The 22,821-nt window shown below is 41.5% G+C and overlaps 1 protein-coding gene across 1 annotated transcript; it reads right to left on the reverse strand.

Moving 5' to 3' along the window:
* Nucleotides 1-172: 172 nt before the first annotated feature.
* Nucleotides 173-21,882, reverse strand: LOC135935795 (dynein beta chain, ciliary-like). Its single transcript, XM_065478353.1, has 73 exons — nt 21,372-21,882; nt 20,383-20,579; nt 19,925-20,217; nt 19,389-19,603; nt 18,849-18,946; nt 18,658-18,790; nt 18,196-18,480; nt 17,756-17,866; nt 17,350-17,495; nt 17,107-17,299; nt 16,914-17,053; nt 16,729-16,847; nt 16,334-16,535; nt 16,055-16,240; nt 15,784-16,006; nt 15,649-15,726; nt 15,384-15,596; nt 15,051-15,329; nt 14,879-14,992; nt 14,655-14,821; nt 14,440-14,605; nt 14,260-14,383; nt 14,039-14,187; nt 12,658-13,128; nt 12,386-12,606; nt 12,175-12,322; nt 11,889-12,122; nt 11,650-11,828; nt 11,455-11,590; nt 11,159-11,293; nt 10,986-11,105; nt 10,791-10,933; nt 10,505-10,706; nt 10,224-10,448; nt 10,083-10,160; nt 9,893-10,025; nt 9,708-9,835; nt 9,504-9,652; nt 9,165-9,447; nt 8,757-9,111; nt 8,546-8,658; nt 8,083-8,496; nt 7,819-7,980; nt 7,561-7,760; nt 7,352-7,508; nt 7,225-7,299; nt 6,979-7,170; nt 6,698-6,859; nt 6,277-6,637; nt 5,914-6,176; nt 5,694-5,847; nt 5,496-5,638; nt 5,270-5,439; nt 5,076-5,214; nt 4,862-5,026; nt 4,612-4,805; nt 4,355-4,559; nt 4,133-4,297; nt 3,938-4,078; nt 3,710-3,880; nt 3,508-3,656; nt 3,240-3,407; nt 3,053-3,185; nt 2,855-2,998; nt 2,660-2,797; nt 2,366-2,591; nt 2,136-2,311; nt 1,744-1,989; nt 1,401-1,583; nt 1,172-1,345; nt 903-1,051; nt 706-841; nt 173-381 (listed from the first exon to the last, which is right to left on the reverse strand). The coding sequence occupies exons 1-73, from the start codon at nt 21,834-21,836 to the stop codon at nt 220-222; spliced, it is 13,566 nt and encodes a 4,521-aa protein (XP_065334425.1). The 5' UTR covers nt 21,837-21,882; the 3' UTR covers nt 173-219.
* Between the last annotated feature and the right edge of the window lie 939 nt (nt 21,883-22,821).

Raw genomic sequence — 22,821 nt, forward strand, 5'->3', positions numbered from 1 at the left:
TGCTCTTTATTTCGCGGCCTGTGCCACCTGCACCTTAAAATTTTGAATGGCCTCAGCCCGCGGAGTCAATCGATTTCGGGGGAAGTAAAGTTGTGGCAGGATGTTGGCCAGTGGCCGCATGTGACCCCCTTGACAGTCTGCAATTTTAACAATAAAATGCTTGACATGCACATCAATCAACGGCTTTATTAACGATTAAATCAACACGATACTATAAATTTAAATCTGCAGCAGAAGGGCTACACCTGCCAGAGACCACTTGGATGGTTTTTCTCTTGAGCGAAGGTTGAAGGTCCACACGTAGGTTGGGCCTCTGGCCCTGGTCTTGTAGACTGGACATTCATAGATTCCGCGCAAATCTTGCTTATCCTGTGTGATCGCCTGTGAAAAAAACAGCGTCAAAAATTAAGTTTTGCATCACAATTTTTCAAATTTTATATAATTTCTTATGTATGAAATTAATTATTTTTGGAAACACTGAAACAGGATATTTAAAAAGCCGCTACAAAATCCTTTTTACTTCCCGCTTTTCCTTTTTTGCTTTAAAATATATCTGATATGGAACAAAACGAGTTAATGGATAATTTGAAATTTTTCATATTTTTTATTATCAATTTCTTGTATTTAACTATGCGTAAAAATGCAGGATATCTCTTCAGAGAGTAAAGTATTTCACCGCATTACAAAGTGAAACATTCCTCTTACCCTAATCGCGATCACGGGCATCGGTGGGAAAAGTTCTTTCAGCCTCGAGTTGGTAATGAATCCGCCTTCAAGGTCCCAGCGGGCTCCCTCCATGAAAAGGCCGTGCACAAACGCGCCTTCCCGAGCTCCCGTCCTCCTGCATCCAAATGAAAGCAAACTCAGTGCCTGTCCGCGAAATCTTTTCTGATTTAACCCACGTTATGTCCTCGCGGTGTTTCTTGGTAACTTCGCATTGCAGACACATTTTATCCAGCGGCCACTCGTTCTTGCGCGCTGTGCTCTGCATGATCGCTGTCAAAAAGGACTGCGGGTTGAAAAAGCCCGCGAGCCACACTGACGCTGGAAGCTGCAAAAAAATCAATTTCATTCAAGAATTAGTTAGTGGCCAAAATTCCTCGCGGTTAAAATAAAAAAATACTAATTTTGTCAATGCAGAGAAAATTGTTTTAAAAACTAAAAACATTACCACAAAATCTGTGGTCCAGGTTTCGAGTTCCCTTAGCCTGATCAAGAGGTCAGCGAACCAGGCCCCGAGACCAAGGAGAGACGGGTAAGCCCGGTTGGCCCAAGACTCGGGCACCTGGTTCAGGAATAGCGCTTGTTCCAAGTCCTCCATGTCCGCTGTGATCGTTAGTTCCCCCTGCAAAATATGTCCCCATTAAAGAGTATCTTTTCCAAGTGAGGAGGTGAATTACTTTGAGTCCTAAGTCCAGCTCCTTGAGCGAGCGACGCATTTCAAAAGTGAGAATGTTCATGCGCTCGCACTCCTGACACGCAACGATTACATACGGCGAGCGTTCTTCAACTCGGCCATTCAGCTCGATCATATTGAATGGCTCAGGCAATTTGTCAAGCAGCTCATCAATCACGAGTTTGACCTTAAAAATTCGTTGATTTCTCATTAAACATTGAAGAAATATTGCTATTCAATAAATGAACTTTCGACATGAAATTTATTAAGAATTTGTTTGAATCGCTCTATATTTTTAGTATTTTTCTGCAGCAATCCATTTTAGTTAATCAATCTTTCTCCCAAACCTTGTCTTCTCTTGATATCGTAGCACCTCCTGCAAGAGCCCCAGAATCCCTGGGTTGCATTTCAAACACGGTTCGCAATAGAGACTCAGAGGTTGCCGTCATAAACCCGATTTCTGCGTTGGGGTGCAAACCGTACAGTTGTGGTGACTCAGTAGGCAACATCTCTGTCACATACTGCTGGATACCCTGCATGTCTGTGTTTGGCGGAGCCGTGAAACCGGGTGCCAGTTGCAACTCGCCCTCGACCTGCGAAATTGACAGTGTTTACTTCAACCAAAAATTTGAAATCCAACTTTTTCATAGTATAAAGATTTTTTCGTAAATGATGACGAAATTTAAGAAGCCAACTTAATGTTTTATTAAATTCAATGGCAAAAATGAAAGTTTCTCACAAGATCTGGTTGCATAAACTCCTCCAAATAAGTTCTGCAAAGCCTCCTGTCCCAATCGTCGGTGATGTGGCCGCCGTACATGATTTCTCCAAACAAGTACCTGAGATCTTCCCAAGGCACTCGCGTGTTAGCCTCGAGATAATTGTAAAGTACGTTCATACTGATGGTCAGGTCACCTTTTCGAGACATACTTGAAAACAAATTATCATGCCTTAAGATGAAAACCATACCGACGTTAAAAGGATAAACGCGATTCCAGCCCTGCGGTCCGAATTTGCGTCGTTCAGCAACCACCGCGTGGAAATAGCACAGGCCAAATAGGATTTGCTTAAATTCAGCTTCTTTGGAGCACATCTCCAGCGTGTCCTGCGAAAAAGTGTTGAGCGCCTTCAGCAAGTTCGCTTGCATTCCCGTCGGCGGCTCGTTCGTGATTTTTATCGAAGTCTCCAGGATTCCCTGCAATTTAATGATGCAAATATTATATGTGATTCACATTTTTTTTAAACAAAAAGCCGACTCGACACCTGGGGTAAAATATGACTCGCGGGATTGGGTGCCGGCTCCGCGCTCATGAAAATTCTATAGTTGGGATTAGCGTTTCCAGCGAGCTGCTCCATTTTCTTCTCCAATTTTCCCAACCAGCTGCGGACCAGATGAATGTTCTGAAACCACGAATTCTTGTTCTTTAATCTGTGATAGTTCTGTACTCGATCACGTACCTGTAGGACAACCCAGTGACCCTTTTTGGCAGCCTCGGCCATTGCCCTCTCCGCCACAACTTCCTGGCCCTGGCCAAGGGACACGCTGTGGAAATTGCCTTTAGCGGAGGAAAATCCTAGCTTAAGACCGAGTTCTTCCACATCCTGCAATAAAATTGTTTTCCCTGTTCCAATGTTTTATCAAAATTATATAGCAACCTTTAGAGGATTTACTCCTGGCGAAAGGATAAAAAATATCGGAGTTGCTGGCGATGTTTCTTCAAAAGACTCTTCAAAATTCACGCTCTGTCTTGTGACGTACTTCTTGCCGAGCTTCTCTTCGATAAATACTCTTTTTTAAGAATGAAATCAATTTAAATTTCTTTGCATTTAATATTTCTATTACGAAACAGCGTATGTCATTCTATCAGGTCGGAGCGCCCTGATCATGCACAGCCTCTGGACAGACGTTTTGTTCTTCCACTCTTGAGGAAACTTTTCTCTCTCCGGCATTTTGCTCTCAACAAATTTTTTCCATCGCAATACCGACGACTCAATATCTCTATCGAGACCTCTGACAGAAATATATATATATATATATATATATATATATATATATATATATATATATATATAGTTTTATTTATTTGAGTGATAACGATATTTTACTTTACCTGAATTCCTCGTTTTGGGAAATGCTTTTTATTGCTCCCCAGCATGAATTGGAGAGGAAATCAAATGGACTTGTCAAACTGGCATTAGTTGGCAATCTTAAAAGCATGTCTAGCTCGTGCGGCTGAATATCTCCACTTGCAAGTAAAATCTTGGGCCCAAATTGTTTTGAAATTTTTGCTAAAAAATAGTTGAAACACATACCTGGAACGCCATTTGAGCAGTGAAAATGAGTTTGTCACATTCAAATAATCCTCTCGTTGTGTAAAGGAACACTGAGTACGTGATGCAGTCAATCAGGTTATGTACCCTTATCGTGACTTCCTCAGCAGGTGCAGCCCTTTCAATCGCCTTTTGGAAAACGACGCTAAACGCCTATTTAAAGTTTAAAATATCGAGATGAATACAATAACCTTTTCCAGTCTTTCTTACTTTTAATGAGAATTGGTACACAGGATTGATGTGGTTAAGATCATTCAGGACGAAATAAAGAAGCGCCGCGCGTTGTGCCGCTGATCGGTACAGCTCGCGCGCTTCGTCAATCCTCAATGCCGTGATTTTTCCCTCAGCAACCTGAAACCAGTTTTTACTGCTAAAACAGATAAATAGTAGTTTTAGGTTATCCACTTTTCTTGAGATGTCAGCAGCCGTTTTTTTAGTCGTTTCTAAGTTTTCGACTAGCGCTTGGTCAGAGAGGAGATCTCCACCAGCAGAGGAGAGCCTAGAAAGCAGAGCGTCTTCTAATGCCTTAAGTCTGATTTTAAACTCGTTTTGCTGCTTTGTGAGCTCAGCCTTTTAAAGAAATGGATATTGTTAAATACTTATTTAGGTTTCTTTGACCCAATGTACTTTGCATTGTTCTAAATCAGGTCGCTCTGCTCTGACCACCTCGGCCAAAAGTTGCTCCTCCAATCCATCCCTAGTGACTGTAAAGTCGACAAGTGTGGTTTGAGCTTGCATTTCAGGCTTGTAGTGAGGGTTGCCAATCTTCGTGTGCAAAATGAGCCGGAAATTTGGATTGTACTCAACTTCCTTGTCACCAATTCGAATGGCGCTAAAATTCAAGTTGGTGCTGAGCTCTCCCGTACAAAAAAAAAACTCATTACCGGCCCTTTTTAATTAAATTTCTGCCCAGCAATGGTTCCAAAACGGCATCTACTGTCTCGCCTATATTTTCAAAGAGAACCGTGAACCCTGACGAAAGGGCTCCTTCTAATTGATCCAGGTATCCTCTTTGTGTTAAGCGCAAAATCAAAAGTTTGTCTCCATGCCTAGCCTTGACCCATTTTAAGCCTTGGAGCTACAGAGAAAATTTGGAATTATGTTTTATTGTAAAAAAATCACTACAATTCTCACTTGAGGGTCGATCATCAACGGCCACCTCTGAGAGTTCGTGAGGATTGTGGCGTTTTCAGTCGACATTCTGTCGCTTGGCAAGCCTTCGTTGTTCCAAACAGCAATTTGAGCGTCATCAGTTAAAAGGGACAACGGATCCAAATCCTCAGTTATTGGAATTTGAGGCTACGGAATATAATATTAAAAAATTGGTTAGGATTTTAGCAGAACATGCCTGTAGTTTTTTAAAGAATGGGAACCAAGCTTCATGTAATAAATCTGATCGGAATTTTCGGTTGAACCCGCCAACGTATGAAATAAAAGCAGAAACTATAAGGATGTCCCCTGGTAGTGTCACTGCTTGTTGCCGCAACCTTTCGCAATTTTAAGTAAATTTAAGGATTTCATTTAAAATAATATGCAGCTTACGAATCAACTGCTTTTGCCCATCGCACATTTTCTGATGCCAATCCGTTCACCAATCGATTTGCCAAGTCAATCGTTTTGTTTGTGCTGTCCGCTTCTTGTTGGCATCTTAATTTTTCCTTCGTTGCAGTTTCAAATTCAGCAGTTAGCTGCGCTAGTTGTTCTTCGTAGCTCTAAAGAAATGTTAATTTTCTCTTGGGAAATTTGCGGATGGTATAGTTTTACTCACTTCAATTTGTTCTTTGATCATCCGCAGTTTTTCCTGCGCAGCTGCAAGTTCTGCGTTCGCCTCGGCAAGAGCGATTCTTTTTGGTTCAACTTCGCAAAATACTTCAAAGAATTTTATGATGTTTATTACCCATGCACAGAGACCTTTTAACCAGTTGAGTTTGGGATACTTATTAAGTGAAATATTTTTAAGAAATACCCGCAGCTGCGGCAGATTTGCTTCTGATAAAGTCAGGCTTGAATTCCCTGTCTTTTAAATAGGGCTGAATCGCTTTAATAACATCTGCGTGGATTTCTTCTTTTTTGTAATTGACCAGTGAGTCTAAAAACTGGTCAACTTTCCCCATCATTATCTGAAACGCAGCAGCAAAAGTTTTAATTAAAATACGAATGTTTTGTTTAATTTTTACGTCCCCTACTTTTCCTGCTTTCCAGCTCCTATCTTTTGGGATTTTTCCCTCAGGGGAAAGGAGAACCATGACCGCAGCAGTCACATTTGTTACTGCTTCAGGAGGCGATCCAAACGACTTTAATTCGGTCAAATTGGCCTTGTTCAAAGTATTGAGCGCCTCCATTGCCGCAATCAGCGCTGGCTCCGCTTTAACCAAGTCCTCCTCGCAATCCTGTTGCTTTTTTGCCACCTCCTTCGCTATTATCGCCACTTTCGCTTCCTCCTTGTTTGCTGCAATCGTGGATTTTCAGTTAATTTATATTGCTTTTGCAAAATTTTACCATCTTTGCTACATAGTAAATATCATTTTGTTTTTAAAAATATCTCTCACCAATAACTTTTTCCTTTGAAACCTTCTCGGTCTCGACGCCGACTCTCTGAATCAGCTTGTCCGCAGCCTCGTTTTTCATCTGCACTTCGACCTCTTGCAGCGCCAGCTTTTGCTTCAGGCCATCGACTTGCTGGGCTGTGGTGCGCAACTTTTCTAAGCCATTCTCGAGTCTTTCGATCCTGGCACGAAGCTCAGCGTCCTTTTCTCTCAATAGTTTTGAATAAAGCGAAATCTGCTCTAAGTACGATTTTGGAGTGGTGTAGTTGAACCTTCGCGTGGCGTTCAGGTACGAGTGAGAAGCCGTGTTTACGGACGTATGGACGTGCGCCAAAAACTCGGCTGCGGATGTCCGCAAATCGGGCTGCGAGCACGCAAATATTTGTACTGATGCGTGGTTATTAAACGAGATTTTTTGTCTTACGTGTAGCACTTCTAAATCTTTCAAGAAGCGAGAAGAGACAGATATTAAGGCTTCCTTTGGCCACTCGTGGAACCAATCTATCGAGGAGCAGCTCGTGAGGGCCGGAAATTTGCGGGATCTTACGCGGAGGGTAGATCCCACGGGCGAAAAGCAGAGAACTACCTAGATTTTAAAATATCTTTAAAATGAGAATTTTTATTAAATAATTGTTTATTTGCATTTTTAATTCTAATTAATAATGATTCATTAAAAACTTGGTCAATCTTTTGTATTTGCCATACTTTTAACTGACGTCTAACACGGTCGATGAAAAATCTCCAGCAGTTTTCGCGCGTATCTGGCAGACCCAATCCTTTGACTTCATTTCTCAATGATGACACAATATTGTCAACTTCATCATCAGCAAAAAGTTCAGGCACCTCGCCGGAAGCAAGCAGGTCGTTTATCAATACCAGAAATCGCTCATCAGCAACCTGAAATTATTCAAAATTTACTATTTTGTTTCAGTGTTTTAATTAACTTTATACTTGTCCATCTGTCATGATGAATACGATTCCCACGTTTTTCAAACCTGCTTTCAAATACAAAGATGCCAGATCCGCCTGTTGTAAAATTAATTGTAGTTTAAAATAATGTTAAAACAATTGGCCGCACTTTGAGATCTGCAATGCAGTATCCTCTCCTGAGCTGCACTTGAAAAACTTCCAGGCCAGAAATGAATGCTGCCAAACGAGCAAGAGATTGTTTCCCGCTTCCGCCCACGCCAACCAAAAGAGCATTTCCTCTGGGTGACTCCAAAATTCTGTTAATCCTTTAATTTTCTATTTAAATGAATTCCCTTCACTTAATTTGCATTATTTTACCTGCAAATATGCATCATTGCATCCTCAAAGAGGACCAATTGCATCGCAGACACTAGCTCGTTGTAATTCGCAAGCGCTTCCGCCAGTAATTTGCTTAAATGCTCCCAATGTGGGATTGGCAAATATCGGGCTTCTCCCAACCCTCCCGCAAAGTGACAATAAATATTTGGCCGGGCCATTAAATGCCCCTCATCAATGTCCTGCAAATCCGAATGCGTGAAATTTTGCAAAAAAAGTTTTGTTGTGCTTAAAACTTACTTCGAAGCATTTTTTGCAAATGTCACTCAACATTTTGTTGAAAGTGTCGCAGTCTCTGTCATCTGCCATTTTATCTCCATACACCCTCTGCGTTTCGTGTACCCAAAGGCGTGCGAGGTCTTCAGCGCATTGCAAGCTTTCACCTCCGCTAAATAGCAGTCCCTAAAAAGAAGAAACTTAAAAATGCGTGCTCGTTAAAAATGAAAATAATTATTTCATCATTGGCAAATAAAAATTACGAGGGGAACAAAATAAATTATCAACCTGGAATACATTGGAAAGGTCCCTCAAACTGAATATATAATGAAACTTGGTGGCCGTCGGCAGGAAGACCTGGCTGGCCCTTGCGTGCAGATTGAGCGCTGCGTTGACAACTGAAGGCACAATTCTGTGCACTTGCAGCGGAAATTGATTTTGGGGACTATTGACATGTTGCTGCAAAATGTTCAGATAGATTGACTCGAGGGCCTCTTCACTCGGGAAACTGACGGCGAACACAGAGAAGTGGCGCAGCAGGCGCGAGTTGATCGTAAAACTGCCCGCCGTTGGGTTCATGCACGCCACGTACTGCGTGTTGTGAATGTCTTTCAGCGTCAATTTTGTGCGGTCGTACCAATGCCCGTAGTCGAGGTGCTGCCGTAAAATTGTGTGCGGCTGAACAGTCCCATATGGGTCAACCTAAAATGAACGATCAATTAGATTCCAAGCGTGGCATTTTAACTCTCACTTCTGGCATATTCAGATCGTCTATAAAATATATAAGCGTTTTGCTCCCTGGTGGACCATAATTTCTCCCGGCCTTCTTTTCGAGCGGCTTCTCCAATATTTTCTGCAGCATTTCTGTGGGATTTCTCGTTATTTAAATTATATCTCGTTTTAAACTCTTTCCGAGTTAAAAAAATATGGGAATATGTCTGCTTTAAAAATAAACAATTTACCTGATGTTGTGTAGTAGTTAAACGGAACATTTGCAACCATAAAATTTTCAGACAATGCGGCAAGGCGGTCATTGACTAAAACCGACTTTCCGCAGCCAGCACCGCCGACTAGAATAACAGGATGCCGATCTGCCATCAGCAAATCGAGGAAAAATCTGAGCCTGGTCGTTTCCGTCGTCGCGACCAAGGTCGACAAGAGTGGAACTTCCGGGTCAAGCTCAAATTTCGGAACCTTTTCCTGCCAGAGTGTAAATTTCTTCGTCTCATGGTGCACAAATACGCTGAATACTGTGCAGTCGGCGGGAAATTTTGTTGATTTAAATTCGCATTGCCACCACTTGCTGAATTCCAAGCTCTTTAAACCAAAATAAAAGTGGTTTTTTATTTAGAATTTTTTTCATTATATACCTGATCTTGGGTCAGTGCACCCCCGAACGCCCAGATGCAAGCAAAGATGAAATACGTTTCGTACCAATCGGCCGGACAATCCGATGGCGTGTTAGTTGGATTGAGAAGGCAGCTGAGCAAGCGGCACAGGGTCTGCACCTGCGAGCCTGTCGTCACAGGTGTGACCTGATTAAATCGCCCACTTTTCGTCATTTCCACGCAGTTGGGCAAGTACTTGTCGAACAAAATCTGCAGATTATTTTTCTCGGCCGAACTTCTATTCTCTAGCCAGCTCGAAACATACCTGTGGAGGATATTCTTATCAATTTCTATTTGTTTTGTTTTATCGTTTAAACGCACGGGCTCCATCCCAAGTCCTGCGGGTTAATGTACAAAATTCCAGCTCTTGAAACGGTTGCTGGAGTTGCAGTGCGTAGATTTGAAATTTCAAACAAAAGACGCATGGAAGGAGTAACAGCTATCCTTTCGTTGCTTGCTAATGTCAAAATCTAGACAGAGTAAAGTGGTTTTATTTTGTTATTTATTTTGAGATTTGATATTTACTTTGTTATCGTCCATCACTGTGTTCAAACTTTCAATCCACATGGGATCAATATCCCCATCCAGCACGATCCATTTAGGGTTTTCTCCCAGCATATTCGCCTGATCCCTCATTATGGCAGAAAACAAACCTATTTAAAAGGATAGCGGATTTTTAAAACAAAAATTATCACAAAATAATATTTTACCATCTTTCCACTCCCGAGTGGCAGGGTTGATGACACCGAAAAGTTCATCGTTTGTAACCGCTTTTGGATTCAAGTCGCTAACAACTGGCCGCCGCTTCATATTTGAATAGGTTTTAGAAAGAGTTCTCCATACCTATGAATTATTTAAATTAAATACGCAGATTCCATTTCTGAGATTCCTTAATTTTACTTGAGTTTTCCCTGCACCTGCTGCTCCAACAATAAATACAGAGTGGCGCACTTGCAGGAGTTCCTCCAATTGCACAACCTGACCAGGAGAATTTAAATATATTAATGTTATTACTTCATACACAGTCATGTGAATATATACTTTTAAAATAAAGCCATCTTCCGGCTGCAGCTTAAGATCTGTGGCAGCCTGTTTGACTGATTTTTCAAAATCAATATCTCTTTTTCTTGGCACATCCAGCGCTGGGAAGAGATCGCCAATTAGGCCCATGAACACTGGCACGTCGTCGGCCACGATTTTTGGAATGTTAAAATCCCTCAGCGCTCGCATCAGCACTTGCTCTTCGGGCCTCTCTCGATCACCACGCTAATAAAAATTTAAAATTTTCAAACTTTCAATTTTTTCCTTTCAGAAGGTCTCACTTTCAAAGATCCAGCAACAACTAATACTGATTTGATCGCTCGCAGTCCCCAGTCATAGTGGTCCTGTTTAGATAGCAACTCGCGGCATAGAGAGTAGAGCGTAATAAATTTCCGCGCCAGCACTCTCGCCTCTTGAAAGCCCTCTGCCACAAGCATTATTTCGCAGATCAGCTCAAAGTCAGGAACGACCATCGCACATGGCCTAAAGTGATACCAATAATTTATTGTGAAAATACAATTGGTTAAAGTAATTGAATTTTAAAGGAAATACAAAAAGGATTTTTACCTGAAAAGAGCTTTTAAATTTTCAGGAAGTTCAGTTCTTCCTGCATATCCAGGGTTCATTGTAACAAAAATTCCGACTGAAGGCACAAGTGATATTTCATTCCCTTGGAAGTCGAACGTTTTTTTCTTTTCTCTTATTGCGTCCTTTTAAAATATTAATCAAAGCGAAACTCTTTAAATTTTAAAACCATTTTACCAGCAGACTTTTAACTTGCACAGCGACAACTGACAGCACCTCAACAGAAATCCGATTAAATTCGTCAAAGCAACCCCAGGCTCCAGTTTGAGCAAGTCCTTTGTAGATGTTTCCGCACGACTAAAATTGCGAAGGTTAAGCTTTTTTAATAACAAATCTTACAATTTTCGAACCTGGTAGTCCATTTGCTCGGAGCAGTTGAAAACATAGACCATCATTCCTAAAGCTCGTCCTAAATCTTTGGTTGTCTCAGTCTTTCCGGTTCCAGCTGGACCGGCTGGTGCACCTCCCATTACTAAATGAAGTGACTGGAAAGTTTTGACTTTGAAAGTAAAAAAACGGCAGTTTTAAGATCTCCAGTAATCCAGTAAATTTTTTAGAGCTGTCTTTGGCAATTTTTATTTTATTTTAATAGAGATTTTTTGTTCATTCCTTTGACTATGTATAATAGTTTTTCATCATATTTTACCTGAGTAAGTGTAATGTAGCATCTGTCGGTGAGAGGCGTTATAACGAGGCGCGGTGTGTTTCCCAAGTATTCGTGCGCGTACTGAAATTGTGCGTCGCAAATATTGATGAAGCAGTCTTTCCCAATATCATCCCACCTATAAACAGACACAAGAAAGAGGTTTTATTGCCACAATGAGGCCATTTACGTTTTTACCGGTGCCGCAGCTGACTCTGCCACTGAAAAGCAGACACAGATTCCACTCGCAGCTGCACTAGTTTCGACACAACGTCCCTTGCGTGCACGTCGATTGTGCACAATGTCATGATTTTCTGTCTTTGCTGCTTCGTCAGTTCGCCGAGTAATAGAGATATCAACGTGTTCAGCTGCGAAACCTTTCGAAGTATTTAACACAATTAATAATTTCGTTGTATAAGTATTTTCTGTGAACGTACTTGTTTTCTTTGATAGTCTTTGAGTGCATTTTCGTAACCTTCCTCCAAGCGAGTAAAAGCGGCAGCAACCTCAGCCGTCCACCAAACCTGAGACCCGCAAAGAGCGACCTGAGCAGGGTAGTCAAAAAGCCATTGGTCTCTGGGTTTATCTTCGTAGGATGTAACGGCATTTTCCAAATACTGCCTGATCGTGCTTTTCATGTGCTTCTCTAGCCTGCCTAACCAGATCTCTACCTGTTCTCAATTAATTTTTAAAAAATGTGATTTTTTTATTGAAAAAAATCACCGGTCCCCTGCATTCCAGTTCAGATTGGAATTCCACGAGTTCACCGTCTTTGGCGATCATTCCGGAAGCAATATCTTTTACATCAGTTATTATCGTAACGTCTTTGAAGGTTAAATGCGCCACTGAATCGAAAAGTTTTGTCAAATGCCTGAAATCCAGATATTTAGAAATAAAACTCACTCATAGGAAACCGTTTAATAAAATATATTGCCTTGCAACGCGCAAAGGATGGTTTCCGTTGGACAAAATATCTAGCAAATCCGCTGAGGAGACAAAATAAAACCTCGGAAATGCGAGTCTTTTCGTCTCCAAATACTCTGCCAGTGCTTTCTCGCAGAGAGTAAGTTGACCCTGAAGCTTCTCCAGGTTCTCATAAAGTTCCGGCTTGTTCGTCGCTTCGACCACAAGCGGTTTCATTTCTGCCAGCATTTTCTATCTCAAACACTCAATTTACGCGTCCCAACAATGGAACGAAAATAATACCCTGAAATCGGAATCTACGTGGTCGAACCTGTCCGAGTCCTCCGGCAGTTGCTGTCGAATGTCTTCAGAGGCCATGAAAATTGACTGCAAGTGCAGCCAGGTTCGCTGCACCTCGAACCAGATGCTGATGACCTGGTCGGCGTTGGACAGCTTGACCTGCCACGCGGAAACCTCCTCGAGGAAGAAGGCGATGTACTTGGAGCCCATCAGGTTCTGCAGTTGCACCTGGTTCTCCTCCAGGGTCTCGATCAGCTCCTCGGACGCCCTGAGCACACTGCAGCCACACCCTGTCTGCGAGTCCCTTTCGAAGCGCATGGTGCGCCACGTCTCCTCGAGGTCGCGCAGGACGCGTTCCATTCCGCGCTCCTTGACCGCCTGCTCCACGATGCCGCGCACTTCGTCCTCGAACTGATGCAATCTCAGGGCCAGCAGCTCGTTCAGGGTCGTCTTCGCGTCCATGATGAAATGCACCTGGATCGGGGAGTCTCATAGTAGCCGATATTTTGGCGTGAATTTTGACAGATACGTACGAGTACATGCTTTGATGGCTGATTATGCGTGAAATACAGAAAAGCCCTTTGCTTTTGCCTTCGCCTTAATTACTACTGTTTGTACTTTCCAGGCACATGCTTTTGAGGAGTGTGAAATGAAAATGCGGCAACTGTTGCAAATGTGAAAATGTGCTTTTAATCGCTTGCGCTGTACTTGATTGCTCTGTGCAATAAAATGAATGACAATAATGGACGATCACATATTACCTTATAGTTATGCATTTTATAGGTTTTAGAAATAACAGATTTTTGCTAGAAGGGTGTTAGAATGTAGACGAGCAGCGTCTTTTGTTTGTGTCTTGTCTAACAAAAGCATATATACAGGAACTATAAATAATTGAAATATTTAATTATGTTATTTGTATAAAATATTTCCCAATTTAGTACAAAAGCCAATTATTTATCTGACAAAGTGTCTGAAACGATGAGTATTGTTTTATGTATTAAATGATCGTGCAAACTTTGGACTGTAAATTTTCCGCTGGTGGCTCGTGGTTACTTACTGAAAAATCCTCAGGAATGTGCCCCGCCTCCTGTGTCCGGTCGAAATAAACATGCAACACGTATTGGGGATAGATAAATAATAGAAATAAGGCATTCCCATAAGCACATTGACTGGTTCAACATTGAACATCCAGAAAACATTCGAAATATCGTGATGTATGGCTGGAATAAATCAGCACATTTTTTCTGAAAGTATTGCTCCAAGGAAAATTTAATATCACGGGCTGCTCGATCTGGAGTGTGCGAGTGATTGACGCCATAGGAAACAAGATATCCGAATCACCCTGATCGAGCACCCACCATTCAACACTGACCAAGAATCTGACCTTTGTGGCAGCCATCAGTTGCTCCCAGTGACGCTCTCGTATCGCAGGATTCTGCAGTTCGGCCACCGCTCGTAAGCTGGTGATCATATTTCGAACTGTCGCCTCCAGTGCTAGGTAGGCGTCGCAGTGCCGCAGCTCTTTGTCCATCACTTCCAGAATTAAAGGGAACAATAAATACATTAAAATTTTTTGTTTCATAGATTCTTCCATTCACAACTCACTCCTGATTTCTTTAGCAAATTTTTTGCACTCAATATCCATATTTTCAACGTCAATCTTTTTCCAAGGTGTTGTTTTCCAGTCGTCGATGCAGGACCTCACTATTTCAATAAAGTCCCAAAGATGCTGCAGCAAAATATTTTAGTTGAATTTTAATTCTTTGAAATACAAATAAATCTAACCTTTACTAGCTTCATGTCACGTCGGCAATTAGCAATTGGCCTCAGTTCTGGGACAAAAACCTCAAACAGTGACGCTGTGTCACGTATGTGGTCAAATTCCCTCTCCAGTTCGAACAGCAGCGCGTCTTCTGCATTCAGTAACTCGTAGCTATTGGAACAATCATACCTGGAAAAAATTTTAGCTTGGAAAGAGAAGCAGCAAGTTTCAAACATACTTGAAAAAAAGAGATTTCTTAAATCTTTCGTAATGCTTGGCTTGTCTCCCTTCAAAGTCGTGGATTCTGCGTTTGATCAGTTCCTGCTGGATGCTTCTGAGCGGCGCAACTTGCTGTCGAACCATGTCAGCAGACAGTTTCAAATTTCGCCATTGCTGTGGCAGTTCCTAAAAATTAAACACGATAGAAATGGTTATTGGTCGAAATAACGGAAAAATTTTCACTTCAAGCAAAACGTGTATTTCCTCTGGCATTTCGTGGTCATACACTGCTAAAAGCTCCAGCGTCTCTTGAAGTGGAGCAAACATCTGATCTGTTTCTAGCGCTCTGGATTTTATCTGTTCCAAAATCATTGGCCTGATTAGTTCCGTTTAAAACTGTCGCAAATTGATTTACCTGTCTTAAGAAACTCATTACGTTAACCAAGGACTGGTAATCGTTATCTTTGACGGCTTTCTGCAAGCCAGCTTCGGCTTCCACTATGAAAGAGGACAATGAAGACAAGCTGCTGATGACGTGGTTTTCCAGGTGGTGCCTCATCATGGCGCCCCACTGTCCTGCTTCGTTCAGCAGACTCTGCTTGAAGGGTTGCAGGTCGATCATTAGCCAGTTGTGGAAAATTTTCCTGTCGGGAATGTTTGATAGTTCACTCTGCAATGTGGCAAACGCATCGATCTGTAGCAAGAAGAAAATAGAAAGATTGCTAAAAAGAGGCCAGTTTTTAAACACCTGTTCCTTGAATTGCTCAATTTTCGGTGGTCCTGCTTCTTCTTCAGTCTCATCTTCAGCGATAACGTTCACATCCTTATTCGTATCGACAGGAATGACATCATCGCCACCCATAATTTTTGAGCCAGACGTTAAAAAATCTTGCAAAAACGCTTGTTTGTCTTCCAGCCATAGGTATGAATAGTTTTCGTATTCAGAAGTGTAGTTCATTGCCTGAAGGCAAGCATTGTACTAAAATTTAATATTGAAGAGTTGAAATATTTACTTCTTCAATAGCTAACACCACTCTACTGGAAATGTCAGTGTTCATCTCGCTGATGTCCGCATTCTCATTTATGTCGGTCTAAAAAGCAATTATTTATTAATTTGTATATTTTGTTCTCTAAATGTACGATCTTACAAAATAGTCTTCCTGCTGCTTCCGCGAAGCTACCCTAGTCACAAGCTTTGCTATGTAAGCGATTTCTTTTAATAGGCCCTCAAGCAACATCGCAAACGAATCTTTTTCGCTGGGCTCAAGATCTGGCTTGAAAACCATTTTCTGACCGAGTAGCTCCAACTTAACCTCAAACAAGGGTGTCAACCCTTTCCGTGGCGTCATCTCGTCAAGAATGTAGTTTAAACTGACAGTTTATTAGGAAATAAGAATATTCGAAATTCAGCGTGGCTACCTGCAGCCTACGGCCTGTTGCAAGCATTTCGACACTATGTCATCGACGTAGTCCTCGTAATCCTGCCAGAGGAGCTGCCACTCCTTGTCTTCTGCTTCTCCCTCGCTTTTAGTTTGGCAGAAAAGCTTTCTGTTCTCCAGCATCAGTTTTTGGACCTCTTGGCCCGCATCAACCACCTCTTTAAATCTACAGAATTTTTTTGAAAAACCTTCTATTGTTGCATCTTTGAGTATTTATATTTTTTCTAGTTTCACTTTGAGTTTATTAATTTTATTTCACCTTTTGTTTTGCGCGACGATAGATTCGTCATAAGGTTGTGGCATGGGCAGAGGGTTTTTACTCTTGCCCCGCGAGTGTAGTGGCTCTCTGGACCACGCTGACGCAGCAGTCCTGATATTGCACACGTTCCGCTGCGTCGTTCGCAGGCGCGAGTCCAAATCTTGCACATTGTCTCGTAGCTTTGCTATAAACTCCCATACGCCTGTGAAAAGAATATTCAATATTCACACAAACAAACACCAATAAATAACTCTTGTCTCTAGAAACTTTGAATGATACGATCGAGTGTGGTTAATGCGCTCTTTCCGTTTTCTATTGCCATTAAATACAAATACAAAGCACTGCACCAAAAACTCCATCTAGGATTTCACCATTCGATCGGTGGCTAAGTTTACCTTCGCTGTCCCAGTTGAGATTCTGCTGTGCGTGATCGACTTCCAAATCGAGCTCACGAACCTCACGTTCGAGCAGTCTAAACTCGACCGGCTGACTTAATTTCCGCACACGGTTGTACCTGACAGAATTAACAGTTTGAAACGTAAACACACTCTCGATATCGTGAGAAGGGCAATTCAATCACCAATTGATTGCCAGATTCAGGTTGGCAGAGTACTGTCGGAGAGTCTCGTTACGAGCGTAAATATCCAACGCCACTGCGGGGATTTTCTCGTGCAAGCCGAGCTTCATGAAGTAGTGAACCTCGCGTAAAACACTTACGAGCTGAGAATTTAAAACATTAATTTTTGATTTAAGTTAATTAAATTATTGTCCACCTGAGGATGAAAGTTCAATGCGAGTTCTTTATTTAACTTTCTCAATAGAAGCGCCTGTTGTAAATTATCACGAGACAGATGAGTAACTTCCTCTGACCAATCTTGGAAAAGTTTTTCTTCGAATCGATCGATCGTCACGACCAAGTTTTTGTATCTTTTCTTCACTTCTACTGCTCTCTCCGATTTGTTTAATCTGGACAAAAAATTTATTCTAATCGAAGAGAATCAAGTTCCAAATCCTACGGAATGGTCAGTTCAAAGAAGCTGGTGATGGGTTCCTGGAGCCTGAGCTTGAGTTTCCTGCTCCACATGAGAGTGCCTGCCACCGGCGGCATGTTCTTGTCCAACTGGCTCGTTAACTTTTGCCCTTTTTGCGCAGCAATCAAAACCTGCACGAGAAAGAATTCGTTTGCCGATGCATTTCGCTTCGTGAACTTTATTTCCGAAGCAAATTGAAAAGTTAGTCAGCGCGCCAAACTGCGATCATGCATGCGATCGCGTGCGGCCGAGTAGGCAACCGGCGTGGCGTGACTGCTCTCCAGCTTGCCAGCACTCTAGCGCTGTAGGCGCTAAAAATGTTCCGCTTGCCGACTCACGTGTCGTGTTTGTTTCTCCGCCGATTGTTTTGTCGCAAAAAATAGTCACTCACCTCGACGGCGTCTAGCTCAGCTTCGAGCATTTCAAGGATGCGACCGAACTTGGGCGTCAACTCTGGCTTCACCAGCGGCCGCTCCAGCAGGGCTGCCCCGACGTACATGTACTGCGGGGGTAAATCACACACACGACGCGTTAAGCTCCGAATTTATTGCCGACTGTGCCTTGCACCAAGTGATACAGTGGCACCACATGACGCGTCGATGGGTTTCAATCTTATTGCAATTATAGTCACTGTAGAGAACTTGCCACTTGAGATTTCGTCAGTTAATGTAATAAGCCATATTCTCAAATATTTTTTAGTCAATGTCCGATATAAAAAGGGGAATTTTCCAAAAAGGTTTAAAAATTTGAGTGATGAAGTATTTTTATAAGTTTTGTTGAATAAAGTAAAGGAAATAATTTCAAATCAATTTAATATTTTAGCTTGCGTACTTTGTAAATGCTGTTTGGTGTGTTGCACTCGTCAAACGCCTGGCAGAAGACGACGGCCATTCGGCGCTCTAGGTCTTTAACCTTTTTCTTGAAATGGATGAAGTGAGCCTGGAATCGTGGGTCTTCCGGCTCAAGCGCGTCGTAAGAGCTGTTAGCGAACTCGCTTAAAAGGGACTCGAACTGGGCCAAAACTTGAGCAACTTTCTGGCTCAGCTGGCGCCCTTTCGTTCCCTCCAACTCGACCCTTTCCAGCCTGCGAAACTCGATCGCAGTCGTGAAGTAATCCTGGCATATTAAATATTTTCATATTTTAGTGGCAAAATTTAATGCAATTTTTTTATTCTTATACTTATTAATTAACATTTATTTCATTACCGCTGAAATTTACGATTTTTCAAAAAAAGTTTATTTTCTCAAAATTAAGGTTTGAAAGCAATTTTTTAGATTTATTTTTACAAATACCTGGAGTACGAGGAGTCGGTTTGTGAATGCGTCGATCCTCTCAAAGACCATAGGCAGTGAAATCTTCCACTCTACGGGCTCTTCTTCTTTAAAATACCTCTTTATTCCGAGTTTGTGCTGTTCAATCATGTTCCTAGAAATGCAGTAATAAATCGTTCCGCCTTTTAAGCCGTAACCAGGCATAAACTAACTTATAATCGGCGAGCGTGGAAACGACTGCTTTCACGCGAATGTTGACATCTTCCACTTCATTTTGAAAAAGCGCATTGGCGTCGATGTAGCACTTGGCCTGCCGCGAACAATAGGTTTAGAAGCGAAACACAGAGTCGCGTGTCACCGCCAGTTTGCTGGCAGTTTAATTCTCAACAGAACTCGTTAAGCAGGGTAGCTGTTTTGTGTCCAATAAAGAAATCCCCATTATGAAATGCGATTGCAATAGTTCTAAACCCAAAATTACATGATATCAAGTTTGCCCATTTTTTTCCAACTTTGACTATGTTAAGGATGCAGTTATCTTTAAAAAAGATTAAATAAGCAAACTAATTAAGAATAACTTATACGGTGACTTATATAATTTGATTTTTTATAAATAGTTTCATCACTGTTCCTAAAAAATTCTATAACTTGACCGAAGTGCGCGAATTAAAATATTATTTGTTGATGCTATCATTCATTTTTAGACACTTGGTGGCGACCCCAATTAACGACGGTGGCATTCTGTAAAGCGTTACCTGTTGAATGAGCAGGTTGCTAATCTGCCTGAGCAGGGTGAGGAGGCGCGAAGCGCGTCGGTAGTGAGGGCAGTGCGCCCAAATGAGGCACACCAGGTGCAACAAACAGTTCAGGGGGCCAGCCGCCGCCTCCGGCAGCTCTGCGTTCGTGAATGCGTCTACGTAGCGTTCCAGTGTGCCCAGATGCGTCGCCACGGACTTTGCTTCTTGCAAAGCTACAATTTTCGGAATTTCCACAAATAAGCAAACTGATAGCTTTTGCAAATTTCTGACTCTTTGGTGGTTCAAACGATGAAATTTCATCAAAATATTGTAATTTCATTTCTTAGTTTAAAAGTAATATAAAATTTTAACTGATTTGAATGCGAAATATAAGATATACGCCAATTTAATACTACATTTTGATCTCTGCGTAGTTTTCCTTATTAATGAAATAAAAAATATTTTAAAATGTATTCAATTGCAATTTTCTTGCAATGTACTGTCTCTAACTTTTAGAGGAGTCGTAAAAAAATAAATTCCGGCTTTTGGTTTACCTGTGATGAGGTTCTTGAAGAAATTGGTGAAGGTGTGGTAGTAATTCGACTCAGTTCCTGCCAAAACCAGGGCCATCTTGTGCACTCGCTCGTCCTGCAGCTGTTCGTAGACGGCCTGCAGGTTGTGTTGCCTGGAGCGCCAGTAAGCAATTTCCGCCGACGGCCCCGGGTGCCGGTCGGTGGCCGACGCCTCCGTCGACTCCTGCTTCAGTACTTTATTCACCTGGGCCACCCACTTGGCCACTGTAGACTCGATAGCGCTCTTTAAGTGCTGATCGATTTTCGCACCACCCCTTTGTACAGTTATAAGTTCATATAATTAATATTTCCGTTTTCTTATTCTTACGTGGATGAGGAAAATGTGATTTTTGCATCCTAATTTTTGGTATTCAAAGCAAAGTTTGCTTTTGCTTAAAATATAAAAAATTATATGCGGGGGGATTGTGATTTGAGCTTACGTTTCCCTCATGTCCTGCTCGACCTGGTGGATGCTGTCGATGCCGTGTGGCATTGGAAGCAGGGTTTGGCCGCGCATTTCGCTCAACGTCTGCTGTATGCAGTTGCGTAGGCTATATGAGCTCAAGTAAACGTCTTGCGGCACGGCATTAGGCCAGCCTTTCTGGTTGGACGGATTTACCAGTAGAGATAGCAGAACCTTAAAAATAAAAAAAATACTACTGCATAGACTATTAGAGATAAATAAACAGAGGGCAGTGAAATTTAGACGGTAAGTTTGTTAGAGAGCTGAAATTATGTTTCATTGCAAGCGTGTAATGTATTGTATAATTTATTAATTAATTTTATATTTTGATGGCGAAAAGTCGGATTTGATCTTGTTGGAATGAAATCTCAAATATGCAGTAATCTCTTATATCTTCTTCACGAAAATGGTCCCATAAATTGATAATATTTACTGTTATAGCAACAGAAACCATTAATATCACAAGAATTTATTTAACTCATGAAAAAAATTGATTTGAACACAAAATTTCTTACTCTAATCAAATTAAATATACTCCCTGAACTTTCAACATCACCTCCAGTAAACAAATTATCCGAAACCTTTAAATTTTATAGCCTTATAAAAAATCAACTTATTTATGCTGACAGTGAGTAAATATCTTTGTCCAAAATTTTAGACAGAATAATAGATTGAAGCAATATCTTTTTCTGCTTGCCATTATAAATTTTACGAAGTAAGAAGTCATGCAAGGATCAGCAGATATTTAGAAAAGGCAATACACCGTGAGAAGTTGAATAATCAAAATATATTGTTGCCAAGTCGAAATAAATTCATGCCGAAATATACGTCACGGATTCAAATAATCTTGATGAAAAAATACGATTTAGTATGAACCCCCATTATTTCATGTTATGCAATGTGCTTGCCGCCTCTGCTACACAGGTTGCATACTTAATGAATCAATTTTGCGTTTTAATGCATTACTGTGTCGACAAGGACGGCGAGCTGCTCGCCTGGCCTGGGTGCGAGGTCTCCGCAGGCAAGCACGGTTCGCACGTTCTCGAGGGTGGCCTTCTCCCTGAGGCGGCGGACGAAGAAAACGGCTTTGCTCTTGAGCGGCGCCGGAAAGCCGAGCACGGGCGTGAGCTGCATGAGCGGACTCAGCGTGACCACGAGCACCTTCTCGGCGGGCGCGTTCAGGAAGCCGGTCATCAGCAGGAAGTTGTCCTCGTTGGCGCACATCTTGGCCCATTTTTCCGGCTTCAGGCGCAGCGACTTGAGCGTGAAGTTGGCGAGGAAGTCGAGCCGCGCGTCCTCCAGCACCTTCTTCTCCGGCTTGTCGGGCTCCATGCTGCTCGACTCGGCGCCGCAGCCGTCACTGCCGTAAGGGCTGCGCTGCCGCCGGCCGTCGGCTCCCTCGCCAGGGGCCAACCGCCGTCTTGTTGCCATGGCGTTGTGTACACACAGCACTTAATAAATCTTAACTAATACGTGCGTAGAACACCACTGCACTTTTTCCTGCTCACCCTAGGGACGTGAAAAGTAGGAGAATCTAAAATTATTTTCAAGTTCTATTTAAAACTAATTCAATTAGGAGAATTTTAACCAGAAAAATATTGCTTGATTTTGAATTTTTCCTTTTATCTTTTGCTTGATGGCAAATAAATAATGCCGTGTTGTTCCGTTAGGAAAATGGTAATTTATAATTTGCGATATTTAAAAATATCCTACTTAAGAAAATATCGGAGAGGAGAAAATAAATAAATTAAATAACTGTTACAGGTTTAAGAGGACATTACAAAAATATTAAAATTTAGTGATTTAATTCAAGTTGGTGCCTCATTTTATTCGTTATTTTCTCTACTTAGAATTTTTCAATGAAAAATGAAGCATACCGAATTTTAAAATATTTAACTTAAACGAAATATGTGTGCTGAAAACTTCTTATAGTTTTTCTTAAATGCACTCACTTTTTTGATAAATGCCGTTGTTCCGGTGAATTTTAATTTGAAGATTATTTTTAGTTTGTCTCTGCAAGAAATGAAATACCAGAAAGGCAACTAGGTAAAAATTAAGAGGAAAAGAAAAATAAGAATTTATACCTGATATTTATGAAAAATATCATATTTTGAAATGTGTAGTAAAAAAAATTAGTTTAAGAACAGCAGCAAAGATTTGTAAGAATTGATTGTATAGGATTAGTGTCGCACGCATATATGCGTTTAATAATAAATTCATTCATACCTGATATTTATTTTTTCGTAAAATAATCGTCACAAGATTTAATTCCGCCCTAAGCAAAAGATGTTTCGTCCAATTCAAAGAGCTCTTTCAGAAAAGAAATATTTTCCAAAGAATATTTATCGCTTCGAGATTTTTGCAACTATTTATCACGTCCCTAATGCTCACCATCCATTGCACCTGCAGTACACGC

Source organism: Cloeon dipterum, chromosome 2 (genome assembly GCF_949628265.1).
Source record: "Cloeon dipterum chromosome 2, ieCloDipt1.1, whole genome shotgun sequence".
Lineage (NCBI taxonomy): Eukaryota > Metazoa > Arthropoda > Insecta > Ephemeroptera > Baetidae > Cloeon > Cloeon dipterum.